General features: G+C 37.8%; 1 protein-coding gene across 1 annotated transcript; it reads left to right on the top strand.

Annotated features, from left to right (window-relative positions):
• Nucleotides 1-1,755: 1,755 nt before the first annotated feature.
• Nucleotides 1,756-2,139, top strand: LOC105438638 (proline-rich protein HaeIII subfamily 1-like). Its single transcript, XM_030993285.1, has one exon. The coding sequence runs from the start codon at nucleotides 1,756-1,758 to the stop codon at nucleotides 2,137-2,139; it is 384 nt and encodes a 127-aa protein (XP_030849145.1).
• Nucleotides 2,140-15,808: the final 13,669 nt, after the last annotated feature.

Genomic DNA, 15,808 nt, shown 5'->3' with positions numbered 1-15,808 from the left:
AACAACAACATTGAATAGACTTCATCAAAATGGACCTACCAACAGTGGTGAAAGTTGTGAAAACAACTTGGGAATATTATAAAATAACATAATAATGTTTCTGAATATGTTTTATGTATTTCTTTAGCTACATACAGATTAAATAGTAGTTAAACGCCTCCTTAACTGTTGTCTTTGTAAAGTATTCCCCTTTTTAGTAGATGATTGACGTATTTTTTTGTTAACCTCATTTTGTTTGTTCATATTAAAATATAATTAAGATGATTATTCTCCACACTGTATCAATTTTTTATCCGATATTTTATGGCAATACCTTCGTATTCTAAAATCATAAAAACAATCACTTTTCCTTGACCAAAAAGTCGTGAAAAAGATGTTACATTTGGTTCAATAACGGCCTTCAGTTTGCCAACGAAGATGGCTGTATTTGCAATTGATGATCGGAGCCGTCAATACACAGAGTTTGGCCAACTTGTTTTCAGTTGGTTACATCATGGCGTACATTTTTTGTTGTGTGCTTGCCCACCGGACCAATTTCCCCATTATTATTGTTGTGAACCCGAACTGAGTTGGCCAAACCTTCCTAATCCATGGCCATGTTGATGATAATTACACGCACTTTAAACCTAAGTAGATGCATTTTGATTTCAAATTTGCAATCGTATCTCTAAAATGCTTTAAAAACTGGTCAATATCTTTTATTTTTATTTTCACCAATATGTGGGGTATAAATCGATTTTCGATGATGACCAACCACTCGTAACGGCAAGTACTGAAGTCTCCACATTAGCGAGATGCGCATGCGCACTATTCTTACTTCTGATTTGTCTTGGGTGTCTAATCGGTGCTGGTATCGGTCTCTACATTAATATTCATAACCAGGCATATCCTACTTTGATCATCACAGCAGTAGGCCACCCAGTAAGTCAATACCCTTTTTAATCATGATAATCGTTATCATTTTGTTATTATTGTTATTATTTATTTGACCAATCAGAAAACATACAATGAGTATACCAATCAGAAAATACATTGAGTCATAATGCATGGAAATAGTTTTAGAAAAGTGGAGAGAGAGAAGGATACAATCTGCTGGTCAGGGGTTACAAAAGCAATTGAAATTGCCATTACTCGGAAGCATGTCGCCCCCCAGTACATATGAAATAATGTGGAGATCAAATAATGGAAAAGACTATACTGATAACAAGTCGCTTATACATATACATTTTTTACTAACTGAAAGCAAAAAAACTGCATGATAAGCCAATGACAGTTCACTTTAAAAAAAAGTCTTTGTAAGAAAAAAAACGTTAGTAAGTCTTATTTAGTTAGAACAAGAACCGTCGATTAAAATTTCACAATTTAAACGACAGAGGTGGTATCAGAAGATTATTTATTTATGCATTTTCTTTGTGTATATAGTCAGTAGGGGGATGCTTGTGGTCTCGGGGTTGGGGTTCTTGCATTTGCTTGCTACATGTGCCGCTCTTAAATTAAATGTTAATCTTTTTTTAGGGGGATTTCAGTCTCCAAGGCCCCCCTCCCCCTCTATAGAACCGCTACTGGTAAAGGATTGCAAACAGTTGCCCCTAACAATGACATAATCCATATGCTTGGTTTAGATATTCATTTGAACCGATATTGCAATTCATAACTTAACGCTTACTATTTCCCCGGACCACTATTTTCTTTTAGTATGGAAATGACGCCCTCTATCCGCCAGACTTCCACAGGCCATCTCGCTTCGGAGGCCACATGGATCGTCACATGCCTGAGTTTCACCACGGGTCACGTGGTTTCGAGCCGATGCGCCCACCACCACCGCCACCTCACTTCCCTCACGGTCACCCGCCTATCATGGAACGCCCCTTTGGTAATGACGGTTTAGAACCACCCTTCGGGCACGACGCGCTGGAACCTCCCGGCCCTGACGGTCCCCGGACTCGACTACACGAGAGACCCCCTGCTCCACCTGGACCTCTCCCTGGTGGTCCCCCGCACGGCAGGCGGCCTGGATCAGAAGGTTCCCGTAGGCTCGGACCTGGGTATGAACTACACCACGGCGGACCCGTAGAACACGAGCACGCGAGACGAAGGGGGAAAGTCAACAGAGCCTACTACCATAACAACCTACCATAATCGATACATCGTAAGAAATGAAATACGCTCATTGATTCATTAATTGATTTCATTTACCAAATGTAAAAAAAGGCATAAACGATGATACGACAAATTAATTCGGAAGAAAGACCCTAATTACTGACCAAGTCCATTGAGGTTGATTCTATACATTGCAGCGATGCACATTTTGTTTATTTTCTTCGGGTTATCATTATACTTTAAAGAGTTAACGCTATTCCACATGCTCCAATGTTAAAAATGAAACTCCTATAAGATAGCTTAATATTTGATCATTATTTTAATAACAAACTGAAATCAACTACAACTTATCACTATATTGTATTTACTATAACTAGGCTCTAGTACATTTTGGCTAGCGTGATACCTTACACATAAAGCACAGTTTATGTTTACATTATCAAAAACGGCCTGATTTATAAATTGGGTAAATTGTGATTCTCCTAGTGTGATATCAAGGGTATTCACTTTAACGAACATTTTTAAATATCTTTCCATAATGCCATTTCTTATGTTTAAAATGCAACATAATATATAATTTGCAAGAAAGATTGAAGAAAAGAATTCGTGAAAGCCCACAAATTAACCACATCCCTCTAACTTCTTCTTCTCCTTCTTCTTTTTATTCGTCTTCTTCTTCTTCTTCTTCTTCTTCTTCTTCATCTTTGTCCTCTTCTTCTTCACCTCCTTCACTTCTTTTTATTCCCCCATCTGTTTTCTTATGCAGCTTAGATCTTGAAGATTGTCAGCCTTCTGAACGTGGAGGGCGCTCTTCGTTCTTTTCTTTCTTCCGGTCACAGACAAGAGTTTATTGCTCCTCGTGACGTCACTTCACCACCACTCCACAGTATGGCGGTCTGTACAGAGGGTTTAGCCAAATAAGTTTAAGTTGGATACAACATGGCGTCTATTTTTTTCGTTTTGTGATTGTCCCACAAAACAGTATTCGCCTTATTGTGCCCAATGCAAACGGGTTGGCCAAACTGTTCTAGTCAATGGCTCTGGTTACCGATATTATGGAGCGACCTCAACGGCCAGAGATGGGCGCACTGGCATTACATTTTAATCACTAAGAAGTGCCTTGTAAATTTGTTGTATATTACAGATTTCAATACAGATTACAGATTTAAAACTCCTTTGTGGATTCGGGCTATTGTGTGTATGCCGATAAACTGGAAATTAGTCGTAAAAAAGAAAGCTACTGATCTTGATGTCACGAGGTTATTCCAGTATTTTTAGTGAGGGAGTATATCTCTTCCTCCTATCTGTTCCTTTTCCTTTCAAGCTTGTAATATGAGATTGAATTCAAAAATAAATATTTCCTCCATTTTGTATCATGTATCTAATATGCTATCGCTCATAAAAAATACAGCACACTACTTTTTAAAGTTTCAGTGGAGTAGTGGTCAAAAGATTATATCGTGAAAAAAACTAAAAGTAACAAAGAAAGTAAAATGAAATTGGTATATAATGCGAGAGTTAGGAATTACCAAAGTTATAAGCTACTTCTCACCATAAATCTATTATTAAAGTTTGTTTGCTCACAATTAATTTACGTTTATGATATTTAATCTAAGGATTGCTATGCATGTCTTTATCAATCTCTGGTGATTTGTATGTATGACGTAACTGTTGAATATATAAGTTAACCTTTAATATAACTTAAATTTCTCTTACGCGAACCATCTCAGGTGAAAATCCGAAGTAGATAATTCCAATTAGAAAGATAGTTTGAATGTTCTGTTTGCACAATTCTAAAGGCTATTATTGGACAGACATAATTGTGATATTCGCTTGAGAACTTGAAAGAATTATTTGGAAATACAGAGAATCGGGAAAAACATACCTAAAACCTTGTAATTCTATCCTACGTGATCTCAAATCAAAATGTTGGTCTGACTATCATCTTGATGTTGAAGTTCGGACCTCACAACCATTATTATGACGTCACGAAAAGTAGAGGCAAAGCATTAGCGGAAATGGTAAAGACTTTCACGGGGCAAAGTTATGCAAAAACATAAGATTTTGAATAAAAAGTAAGAACATATTAATTCCAAAAACATTGTGCAATATATTACATATAATTTTGATCGATCACATATATATGACGTCATCCATGGTATGGTGCCATGGATGACGTCACGATTACATCATAGCAATTTTATGTTTGGTCACATGATGCTATGTTCACCAATCACTGAACAGGATTTCATTGATCAAAAATATACTGTGCAATATATTACATATAATCGTATGTAAATGAATATGATTCCTCTCAGTTATTTCAATATAATGTACAGATAGCATGAAATATACACGTTTAAATTGGTAAATTTCGTTGAATGTTATTGCATGTGAAGTGAAATATATATGTTGTAAATACAGTAGGGCACTTTTAGCGATCATGTTATGATCAAACTCACGTAAGAGTTGATGCACCTTTCTTTTAAATGTAGATATTCCCCCTCCAAAGAGTTAAGAGACTCAAATTAAATTAATGATATCTCTCTTGTCATAAGATGATCATCACTTTGTTTGGGATTATTATAAACTCTGCTTATTATATTTATAATAATGACACCATATTTGATATGACTCTGCAGCCAAGGAATCAGCAGTATATCATAATAAGGGGCGTGATCAGAAATAATAATGACGTCACGAAGAGTAGAAGCAAAACACGTTGGCAGAAATGGTAAGATCTTTCTCAGGGGCAAAGTCATGCAAAAACATAAGATTTTGAATAAAGGGTAAAAACATTTTAATTCCAAAAATGTTGTGCAATATATTATTGATATTGTTTATCGTGCACTACGTAGCAGCCTTACACTCTTCAAAGAAAGAATAATGCACAGTCAAACAAGAGCAATGAATTTTGCTTCATTTTACTTTTAACCTTATTTTGATGTAATGCACATTCCATGACTACAAATCATAACAAATAGAGTACCAGTATAAGCAAGAATAAAGAAACTTTTTTAATGATACTTAAAGGGAGTGTATCACGACGAGACTATGTGTCTTTCCTGTGGCCCTACTCGGGGCCAATCGGGTATAATACGACTACAGACGACGCGACCGCAGCATTCACGTGCGTGCAACATACGCGAAACCGAAGCGTGAGTAGACCCAGTTTAGCACGCACTGACTCACTTAATCAAGTCCACTCGTTTACGTGCAGTTGTCCAAAAGAAATTGTAGATGGCGTTAATCAGTATTTCACATGGTACACTCCCTTTAACGTACCGATGGTTATGGTTATACAAGTGAGATATAATCAATCAAACTTGAGATTCCAAACTTCATTTGATGAATTTAGTTTATTCCGTTGTTTGACTTAATTACATGCCTTAATTACGTGAGTTGCATAGAAATAGAGAAACAGTAAGGATAGAATCCCAGTTTAACAGTTGTTCTTTGATATATATCAATATGCATACACTATCGCCTTTATTGTTTAATGTGCACATTATATGTTAAAGCGTGTAATCATATATTTTTCTTCTGTAGTTATTTAGCACGTAAATATTATTTCGGTAGTTGCTTATTTTTGTAAATAAAATGTATTGATCTAAGAGAATTTATTAAATTGTACAAACAATCTAAATACTTTTTGTTGGTTGTGTGTTTCAACAAAAATGAGTCCTTTGTAGAATAAAGCAAAAAGTACACATGTCATTTCCCGGAGAGAGAACAGACAAACAATCAGCAAATATGGTCATCTAATATACAGCAATGGGAAATAAGTAGAACAGAAGAAAAACATGTACAGATAACAATATCAAGAAGCAAATACATACACAAACAAATAAATGAGTATATTCTAATGAGTAAAATCACAGAGAAATACAAATATAAGCCACCCCCCCCCCTCCCCAAAACAAATAACTGCACTGTAAATGAAAGCAAAGATATAACACTTTTCTTGTTCTCAGAACTTAACACATTTATAATTTGCTTTGCAAACAAAGCCAATCGAAGTCAAATTTCCTCATCATAATTTTGATTCATATTCCCTTTAATTTGGGTGTGTGCATATATCTTTGGGGGAGGGAGCGTGTGTGTGTGGGCGTGACGTGTGTGTGTGTGTGTGTGTGTGATGTATGGGCGTGAAATTGTTTGTATGTGTGGGCGTGGAAGAGTGTAAGTGCGCGTGTGTGTGTGTGTGTGTGGAGTAATAAAGAGAGAGAGATGGAAAGTAAAAGGGAGGGTAGACATGAATTTATGCCCGTTGATTGTGAGTTTGTGTTGCTGAATTTCGACTGTTATTCAAACCTGCTCTATAAACTTTCAAATAATGTTTTGATCGCATACGACAGCTAGAAAAAGAAGACGGTACTGCCAAAATATGAAGGTGACGTTTGCTTTTCACTCCATGCTGTTCTGGAAGCTCCACCGCGAAATCCCCTCTACGGCGCCATCTCAGGTCATCTGTAGCATTATTATCCCGTACCTAGCTGCACTGTTGGTTTTCACATCGAGTCCTCTGTAAACAAATCAGATATTATGTAGTGGGATATGCTGTGATATGCTCTCTCACTTGTTGGTATTACAGGCCGGCTGCACTAGTTCAGCCAGAAGGGATTAGCCCACCCAGCTAGCCAGCGAGGTCACTGTGACAGGTGGCTATCTCATTAACTCAGCTCTCAATTAACATAATAAAAAGGATCATGGGGGACCAACAGGCACCGATTTGGGAAGTTTTCTATAAAGAGGGAGCAAGCAGCTTCAAGTAGGACATTGTGGCTTTAAACCGTTCTTTCATTAAACTTAAGCTATACATATACATGTAAATATTCATAGCCCCCCCCCCCCCTCTTTCACCACCGCTCCGAAAGTTTCTTCCAGAACTAATCATATGGGCCGGGACTTTCAAAAACGCTCCGTGGTTCATTGAAAATGCTGTATGGTCATCAAACTAAGCAGGATATTAGCGCAAACCTAATGGCCTGTATCTTAATATTATTTAAACCGGACATGAATCTTGTATTTTGTTCAAGATCAAGTTCAACATAGGGAGTTAGCCTGGGTTTTAACTGTTTCTTTATAAAACGTGATCTTAATCAAGGGTAGTATGGACCCATGTGTTTCTTTGTTCCCCCAAAACACATCGGTTGTTTTCTTCGTGTCTCTGCACTGTCACTCATTTGCCTACGTGCATTTCTACACAAAATGATAACTGACCATTAATTTAACGATTGCTTTATGCAATGCAACAAAATGGCTTCGCAAAATCAGCCATTTCCTGTCTCGATGATTATTATTGTTGTTGTTGTTGTTGTTGTTGAAATTAATGGCGTTTTCCATCATCTTTGGATGATTTACGCCAGGCAATGTGAGAGGGCGTAATACTGGTCATCTCTTAGTACGTTTACTCTGTTGGATTGACAATAACCTAATCATTACTAATATACTAATAATTAGGCGAATATAACCGTTGTGTTCATGAAATTAATAATGTCAGTAAAGTGTTGGTATTTTTTTCTTCTGTATTTTTATACAGCTTGTTATTTTAAATAAATAATTAGGAAGGAAAGGATGAAGTGGTTGAATATTAGTTGCGATCAGTTCATTACGTTAGGACGTTAGTTTAAAGCTTCTCTCCGTATAATGATGCAATTTATACAATTTATATAATGAAGCAATTGATACCGAGGAAAGTATCACTGTCATTAATAGATTATGTAGCGAAACGTAATTAATACTAATAATGAGTTCCACGACATAAATATCAGTATAGACCAATATACTCTGGAAGAAGGTGAACACTCTTGAAGACGTTCGTATACATACATATACCGTGTGAGTCAAACAAAAGTTTACACCTAGAAAGTTGCTATTTATTTAAAAATCATCTCTGAACAGTAAATTATTATACATCTTATGAAAGAGTGTTTTATCCCAAATCATTTGGTATCATTTTTGTGTGGTATGTGTTCACGCTTAGATGAACAGAAGGCATTGTTTACGAGAGTGCAAAAATTGACTTGCGCCAAAGTGAGGCCTACAGTATGTATTATGTTGGGATTAGCGGAGTGAGAGAATGAATTTAATGTATCAAATGAAATGCATTGCATATGAGTTTTGCAGAAGCAAAGTCACACACACAAACACACACGCGCACAAATGTTCGTTGATATTCGATATTTGATATGTGTGGCATGATTAATTTTGTTAGGGATGTTATTTGGATCTGCAAAGACCGAATTAATACCCAAATCCCAATTGTTTTCTTCAAACATCACATAAGCAACTTTGGCGCAAGTCGATTTTTGCACTCTCGCAAACAATGCCTCCTGTTCACCCAAGCGTAAACACATACCACACAAAGTGATATTAAATGATTCGGGATAAAACACTCTTTCATAAGATGTATAATAATTTACTGTTCATCGATGATTTTTAAAATAATTAGCAATTTTCTAGGTGTAAAATTTTGTTGTACTCACACTGTATACATATATATATATAATGTGGCACAGGGATATTATTTTTGTTGTACATGTATATAACGGGCCGAGGACTTTGCTCCATAATTCTTCATCAGTTCCTAGCCATACAGATACAATTCACTCCTTACATATTGTATCCTGCCTGTCTTTATCTATGCAACTAAACCAGGAATCTGTAGCTCCAACCGGAAGTGATTTCCTGTTTCCGGTTCAATACAAAACAACATACGGGGAATGAATCATACCAAAATGGGTTCAAAGTCCTTCAATCAAGTTACCATGGTAATTTATTGAGATAATGGTCTCTTCTTTACTCGACGATGAACATAACTTTGTTCTGACTGGTCGGTGTCTATATGTTGTTCCAGGTAATAGCTTCAGGCCTACGAAGAGACGAAATCTTTTGTTCTGATCGCATTTTTAACATTTTTTTTAACTAAACCAAATATGTTAAAGGCGACGGCAGAGGGGCGGAGCGACTTCCAAAGTGGGGGGGGGGGGGGCGGGGCACCAACAAAAAAAGGCACTTTTAAAGGGAAATCTCAAGGCGAAAATATACAAGTGTTTAGACATTGGTATATACCCCTATATTGTGATTACATTATCAGAGATGATTTCAATATTAGTTTATCTTTATACATCATATAAGATATTGCTTAGGCATCATACTTTGAAGTTGGATGTGATGGTCTGAAAATTCATTTGAGAGCGATACAAAAATTAAGATTTATGAGGTCGCAGTGCGAAAAATTAGATCTTATAAAGGGTAAAAATCCAATTATGATGGGTTATAAGCACATTCTCATATTGAAGACTGAAAAGACTTTTGGTAAGTAACATAATAATACCATCTTTAAATGCGACCGAGCATAGCGAGCGAGCTTTGGGGGAAATTGTTTTGAGTCGCTTGAAATTAGGGTAAAAAAAAGGGGACATTTATCGATAGGGATAAGACATTTTTAGAAAAAAAAAGGAGTACGTGTCAAAGTACAAAGGCTAATTATTAGAGTTGAATATCGGGCACTTCTTACACCTACACAAAAGGCACTTACCACGGATGAAAAAGGCACAAATGAGCATGGGATATGGGTATTTGTCGACAACTTATTGACAAATCATTGCTGTATCAATCGTAACTGCTAAACTTCTTCCCCTCTTCCATTCTCTCCTCTGTTTCTAGCACTCTTTCTCCCCACCTCTCTATCTCTCTCCCCTCCCCCTCTCTCTCTCCCTCCCTCTCTCCTATTATCTTTCTTTCTTTTCTCTTTCTCCTTCCCACCTTCTCTCCTATTGTATCCGTCACTCTGTACTTGTCTCTCAATCTGATCATCTATCAATCTATGTGCCTTTATACCATCTGTCAATCCGAGCTATTTCGGTTTAAAATGTAAAAGTATATTTGTTGAATATATTATGTTACTAATTTTGTATATAGTTATTAATTTGTGTAATGCTTTTACAATGTTCATTATAAATTGGTTTTATGTCAAAGATTTGTAAACAGATCGTGCAATTCAGCCTTCGGGCTGAAATGTGATTTTTGAATAAATAAACCATTATATATATGTATATATATATATATATTTATATATATAAAAGAGGCACCCATCATATTTTGATAGGGGCTATTATAAGAAATAAAAAGGGGAATTTATGAATAAGGAATAGGTTCCTCATTAAAAAAGGACAAGAGGCACGTATCATTGTTAAAAAGGTAGCGACCAAAGGTTAAAAGTGGCTTTTATCGTACCTGTAAAGGGTCACTGAACATAAATGAAAAGAGGCACCTATGAGAATGAAAAAGGGGCACTAATTATAAAGGGAAATGCGCACTTGTTGAAAATTAAGGGGCAACGATCAGATTTGTTTTGATAGGGGCATTTATTGGAGGTAAAAGGGGGCTTTTATGATAAGGGGAAGTAGCTCTTATTAAACAGAAAAAGAGACACATGTTCACATAAACGGGGCACTTATAAGAGATGAAAATGGGGTCATTATTCAGTAAAAGGAAAAGGGGCACTTATAAGAAGAAAAAAGAGCATTTATTAAGAAGGAAAAGATGTCAAAATAAAAGGGGCATTTATTATAGATTAAAAGAGCACTTATCAGGAGGGGAAGTGGCACTTGTCAAAGTAAAACGAGTATCTCTCAGAATTGAATAGGGTAATTTACAAAAGGGGAAAAGGGGCACTTTTGAGAATGAAAAGGAAACTTATGAGAAGGGGAAGATTTATTTTAATGGAGCACTTATCATAAGGAAAAGAGTCACTTAGTAGTAGTAGTAGCTGTCTGTCGCGAAGCGACAATGACCGCCTTCATTTTCACTTTACAGCTGTTCTCCATACAGCTCGCTGGCCTGCAGCAGTTGTCCAAGTCTTGGTTTCAATTTGCCTCCGCTTAAGGTTCCTCTTGATCGTGTCCTTGTAGCGAAGCCGTGGACGACCAATCCCTCTTTCGCCAGCGGGTAGTTGCGAGAATAGTACTTGCTTTGGTAACCTCTCTGAGGGCATCCTGATGACATGGCCTGTCCATCGTAGGTTCTTCCTGATGAGCAGGTCGTCCATAGAAGGAAGGTTTGCTCGCTCTAGTACCTCTTTGTTGGTCACCTTGTCCTTCCAACTGATTCTCATGATTGCTCGAAGGTGTCTCATCATGAACGCGTGAAGTTTCTTTACTTGACTTTTGTAGAGAGTCCAGCTTTCCGCACCGTATAAGAGAGTGGATAGGACGATAGCCCTGTAGATTTTGCACTTCACTCTTGTTGAGACATGATGGTTGTTCCATAGCCTGGTTCGCAGTCTTCCAAAGGCACTGCTGGCCTTTGACATTCTTTTCACCAGCTCAGAGTCGATGCGTCCGTCTTTGGATATAGTGCTGCCGAGGTAAGTAAAGTCATCTACCTGGTTTAGGGCTGTCCCATCCACTAGGATCTCCTCCTCCTCTCGGTGGTCTGTACCTGGTTGGAATAGTACTTCAGTCTTTTTGATGTTTATTTGTAGACCGAACTTCTTTGATGCTGATGAAAATACATCTATAACATGTTGCATCTGCTCTGGTGTATGAGAAACAAGAGCGCTGTCATCTGCAAAGAGGAGTTCCCTCACGAGAATCTGTGTAGACTTCGTCTTAGCTTTGAAGTGTGCGACATTGAATAGGTCGGCGTCTTGACGTGATTGTATGTAAACGCCTTCCTCAAAGTCCGCAAAGGCCTCCTCCAGCATCGCCGAGAGAAAGATGGAGAACAGCGTAGGGGCCAACACACATCCTTGTTTTACACCGTTACTTACAGGGAAGCTATGGGATGTTTCGCCTGCTTCCTTGACTTTAGCCATCATACCCGTATGTAAGGACTCTACCATTCCGGTGAACTTCTCGGGACATCCATACTTTCGTAGTAGTTCCCAAAGACCTGTCCTACCAACAGTGTCAAAGGCTTTCGTGAAATCGACAAAAACCACATAGAGGGATCGGTTGTGCTCAATGCACTTCTCCTGTAGTTGTCTGAGGCAGAAGATCATATCTACTGTGCTGCGGTTGTTCCTAAATCCGCATTGCGTCTCCGGCAATATATCTGGTGCTATGTGGGCATTCAATCTGTTCAGAAGGATCCTGGCAAAAACTTTCCCTGCTATTGACAATAGCGATATTCCTCTGTAGTTTCCACATTGAGTTCTATCTCCTTTTTTGAAGATGGCGACAATATTAGCATCCTTCCATTCCTGAGGTACGGAGCCTTCTGCCCATGCTTGTTGTATCAGCATTAGTAAACTGTTGGTTAGTGTGGCTCCTCCGTGCTTCCATATCTCGCTTGGTATCCCATCCACTCCGGGTGCCTTGCCATCACCCAAGGAGGCAATTGCCAGGTTTAGCTCTTTTCGTGTTGGAATATCATCGAGTGCAGTAACTACAGGTCGCTGGTTGATCCTATCACGCGCTGCAGGCTCGATATCTCCTGGCTGGTTGAGTAGTGTCTCAAAATGCTGCGACCATCGTTCAAGCACCCTTTTGTTGTCTGAAAAGGTTGTGTTACCGTCCAGGGACTTGAGATGAACTGTACTCCTAGTCTGGGGGCCCCAGACTTCTTTCAGTCCAGTGTAGAAGGACTTCATGTCATTATTGTCTGCGGAGCGCTGCAGGTCCTCTGCCTTTTTCTCCCACCAGGTGGTTTTCATTTTCCGTGTGTACCTCTGCAAGTGTCTGCAGGCTTCCTTGTACGCGGTGGTGGTGGACCTGGTGCTTCTAGTCTGTAATACACGTTGGTGTGTTTCATTCCTTTTCTTCATGAGTATCAGAAGCTCGGAGTCTTCTGGGTCAAACCAGTCCTCGTGTTTTCGCTCTGGTTTACCGAGGGTGTTGCTCGCTGTGTCATATACTACTTTGCTGAGTGATGCCCAGGTCTGATCAACTGTCATTCCCTCTTGCACTCCCCAAGTCGCCAGAGCTTTCTCCATATCTTGCTCTAGCTTTAGCCGTTGTGTGATGACGTGTAGCCGGTCTGTGTTCAGCTTTGCAAGTTTAGTAGCTCCTTGCTTCCTACGCTTTGAACGTAAAGCAAATAGTCACTTATTAAATAGAAAAAGGGGCATATGGGAAAATATAAGGTGCGCTTTTCCGAGTTAAAATGGGGTAGTTATTAAAAAGGGAAGGGGTACTTCTTACAAAGCAAAAAAGGAACCTCTCAGATTTGAATAGGGCAATTATCAGAGGTAAAGGGGCGCTTATCAATAGTGAAAAGCGGCACTTACTAGAAATTAAAAAGGGCACTCATAAGAATTGAAATTGGACAATTATTGCTAGAAAAATGCGAACTTGTCGAAGGAAATGAGGTACGTGTTAAGATAAAAGGGCCAATTATCTGAATGGGCGCTCAAAAAAAAAACATGAATATGGGCATTTATCAAAGTAAAAGGGGGCACTTAACCTTAGATAGGATGTCAGGCATAACATTTGTTTTCTTTATAAGTTTGTCTTCCGTTCCTATTGCTCGTCTGAATATATCATTACTAATATACTAATAATTAGGCGAATACAAATAATGTCATATCTTCAATACTTTGAACATTAAAGAGAAGGTTGAGTTCTGGGAAGAGGTGAAAAATAATTTGTGAGCATTATCATTCTTATTATGCAAGTGTGGAAGAACATCAGATAAGACATGTTCCCTGAAAAGCATGGCTCTTCAAATGCCTTCATATTCTAAATATGTCATGTAACATCGTAAAACTCGGGGCTGGTATTTTTACGCCACGTGTTCGTGTAGTCCCATATACATCTTTATGTGTACAGTGTTGTAACTTTACCAAGACTTGGCCAAATTTCTTATCATTTTGATGATTCCAGAACCTTGCAATACACACAAATTCTTCTATGCTAGATGATCAACCTTTTCTGGTCGATTCCACATCGTTTCTTTCACATGACAATCGCATGGCCAGAACTCAACTTCATCTTTAAGTTTGTTTCGTAGCGCGTTCTTATTAAACTCATCACTTGTGTACAAATTCAGAAGAAAACTATTATCTATCTTTCGTCCTATGTAAGAGACTTTATGTTGAATAAAATAATTACAAGTATTTTTTGTTAACATAAAGGAAAAATACAAACAATTTGTCTATATTATCCCGTTGCGATGAGAACCTCTCGACCGTACGGAAAAAAAACGATCAGTTTGCCTGTAGCAATTGAAAAAGAGACGCAGTGCGTATTGCGAAATATCGGTCGAATATTCCCCAACTTTGCAGGAAGTGCGTGGTTTACTCATCGGAAATATATTTCCGTTCAATGCGTTGTGATGGTTGTGTTAACTGTTTTTGCCTACATGCATAACCCCCACACATGGACATGGAGTGATGTTAGCCAAACGACTCTCATGTTAAGTTTCTCAAATCTATCATCTTTCTAAATAGCATTTTGATAACAAGAAATGGTGTGGTACATAATGTCACAGTTTGCTCTTCCGTCAAGGCAAGCAGTGGAATGCATATTAAACGGGTTCCCACATTCACAATCAATGGATTTCGCACAGGTTTAGGAAACTAACCCCCTGGACGCCCCCCCCCTTCCTCCCCGGCCACTTACCAGCGGGACAATTAACCCACGAGGAAGTACCCCCGTAAAATTACCCCCCATTACAATTACCCTCAGGAAAATGCCCCCTAGGCCCATTACCCCCGATGTACACCCCCCCAAGTTAAACCATCCCACAGAAAATTACCACCCATATATTATCAGCGAAACACAAATTGGCAACACTGTGGCTTATCATGCGATCTCCGCTTCAAGTCGCTCTCTACATAGTGGATTATTGTCAGATGATACAGCATAGATATGCAACTAGGAGAAAAGAAAGTGGCTTACTTTATCAACCAAAATGTAAGACAACGCAAGGGCAATTTTGTATTTCGTTTGTAGGAACAAAGCTGTGGAATGATCTGCCAGATGAAATTAGATTAAAAACATCAAGGTTATCTTTTCGGAGACATCTTTCCACCTACCTTCTATGTAAATGACATGGGCTCAATCCCACCCCTTCGTTTTTTCCTTTTATATTACTTGTCTTCCTTTTATATATGTATACACTTATAGCGACCTTAAGCTTTTACAGGATTTGTGCATGTACGTACATGTGTATGATTATTTTTATTAATACATCCTTTTCATTTTTATGAACACATTGATGATTTTATTTTTTCAAAGATTTGTTTTCTTTCATTATAATGCTTTAACGCTTAAGCTTTTTTATTTTTATTTTTTCATTTTAGTAAAGAAAAAAAGTTACATGATATTGTATTATTTTGCTGTATATATGTAAATACAAAACAAACAAGTTTTACATTCATATGTAAAAACAAATTTACAGAAAAAAAACTTGCCAAAGAATGGAACTAGGCTCGACTAGCACTTGTGCTAACTTCTAGTTCCCATTAACAACTTCACCTAAACATAGTAATATACATATTTAAGTATATATCTTTTGTACATTTAATAGTATGCAGATATATGTCTAAAAAATATCGTTTTAAAACCATTACTGTTCAATCGACATTACTCTTATGTTATGTATACATGTATCAGTATTATTTTTTGTTTGCATTGTATGATTGTTCATATGTACTGTCATTATTGTGATGTGTTGTTGTTAATAAATTCAAATTCAAATTCAAATTCAACATAATATTTCTATAAACTTTCATTTTCTAAATTAGTTATGACGGAAT

This window comes from Strongylocentrotus purpuratus, unplaced genomic scaffold (genome assembly GCF_000002235.5).
Source record: "Strongylocentrotus purpuratus isolate Spur 01 unplaced genomic scaffold, Spur_5.0 spur5_scaffold_20, whole genome shotgun sequence".
Classification (NCBI taxonomy): domain Eukaryota; kingdom Metazoa; phylum Echinodermata; class Echinoidea; order Camarodonta; family Strongylocentrotidae; genus Strongylocentrotus; species Strongylocentrotus purpuratus.
The sequence above is the reverse complement of the archived record's forward strand: the minus strand, read 5'-3'. Positions and strand labels throughout refer to the sequence as shown.

Excerpts from the sequence above, each read along its gene's own strand:
- LOC105438638 (XM_030993285.1), top strand. The coding sequence starts at position 1,756 with ATGGATCGTCACATGCCTGAGTTTCACCACGGGTCACGTGGTTTCGAG.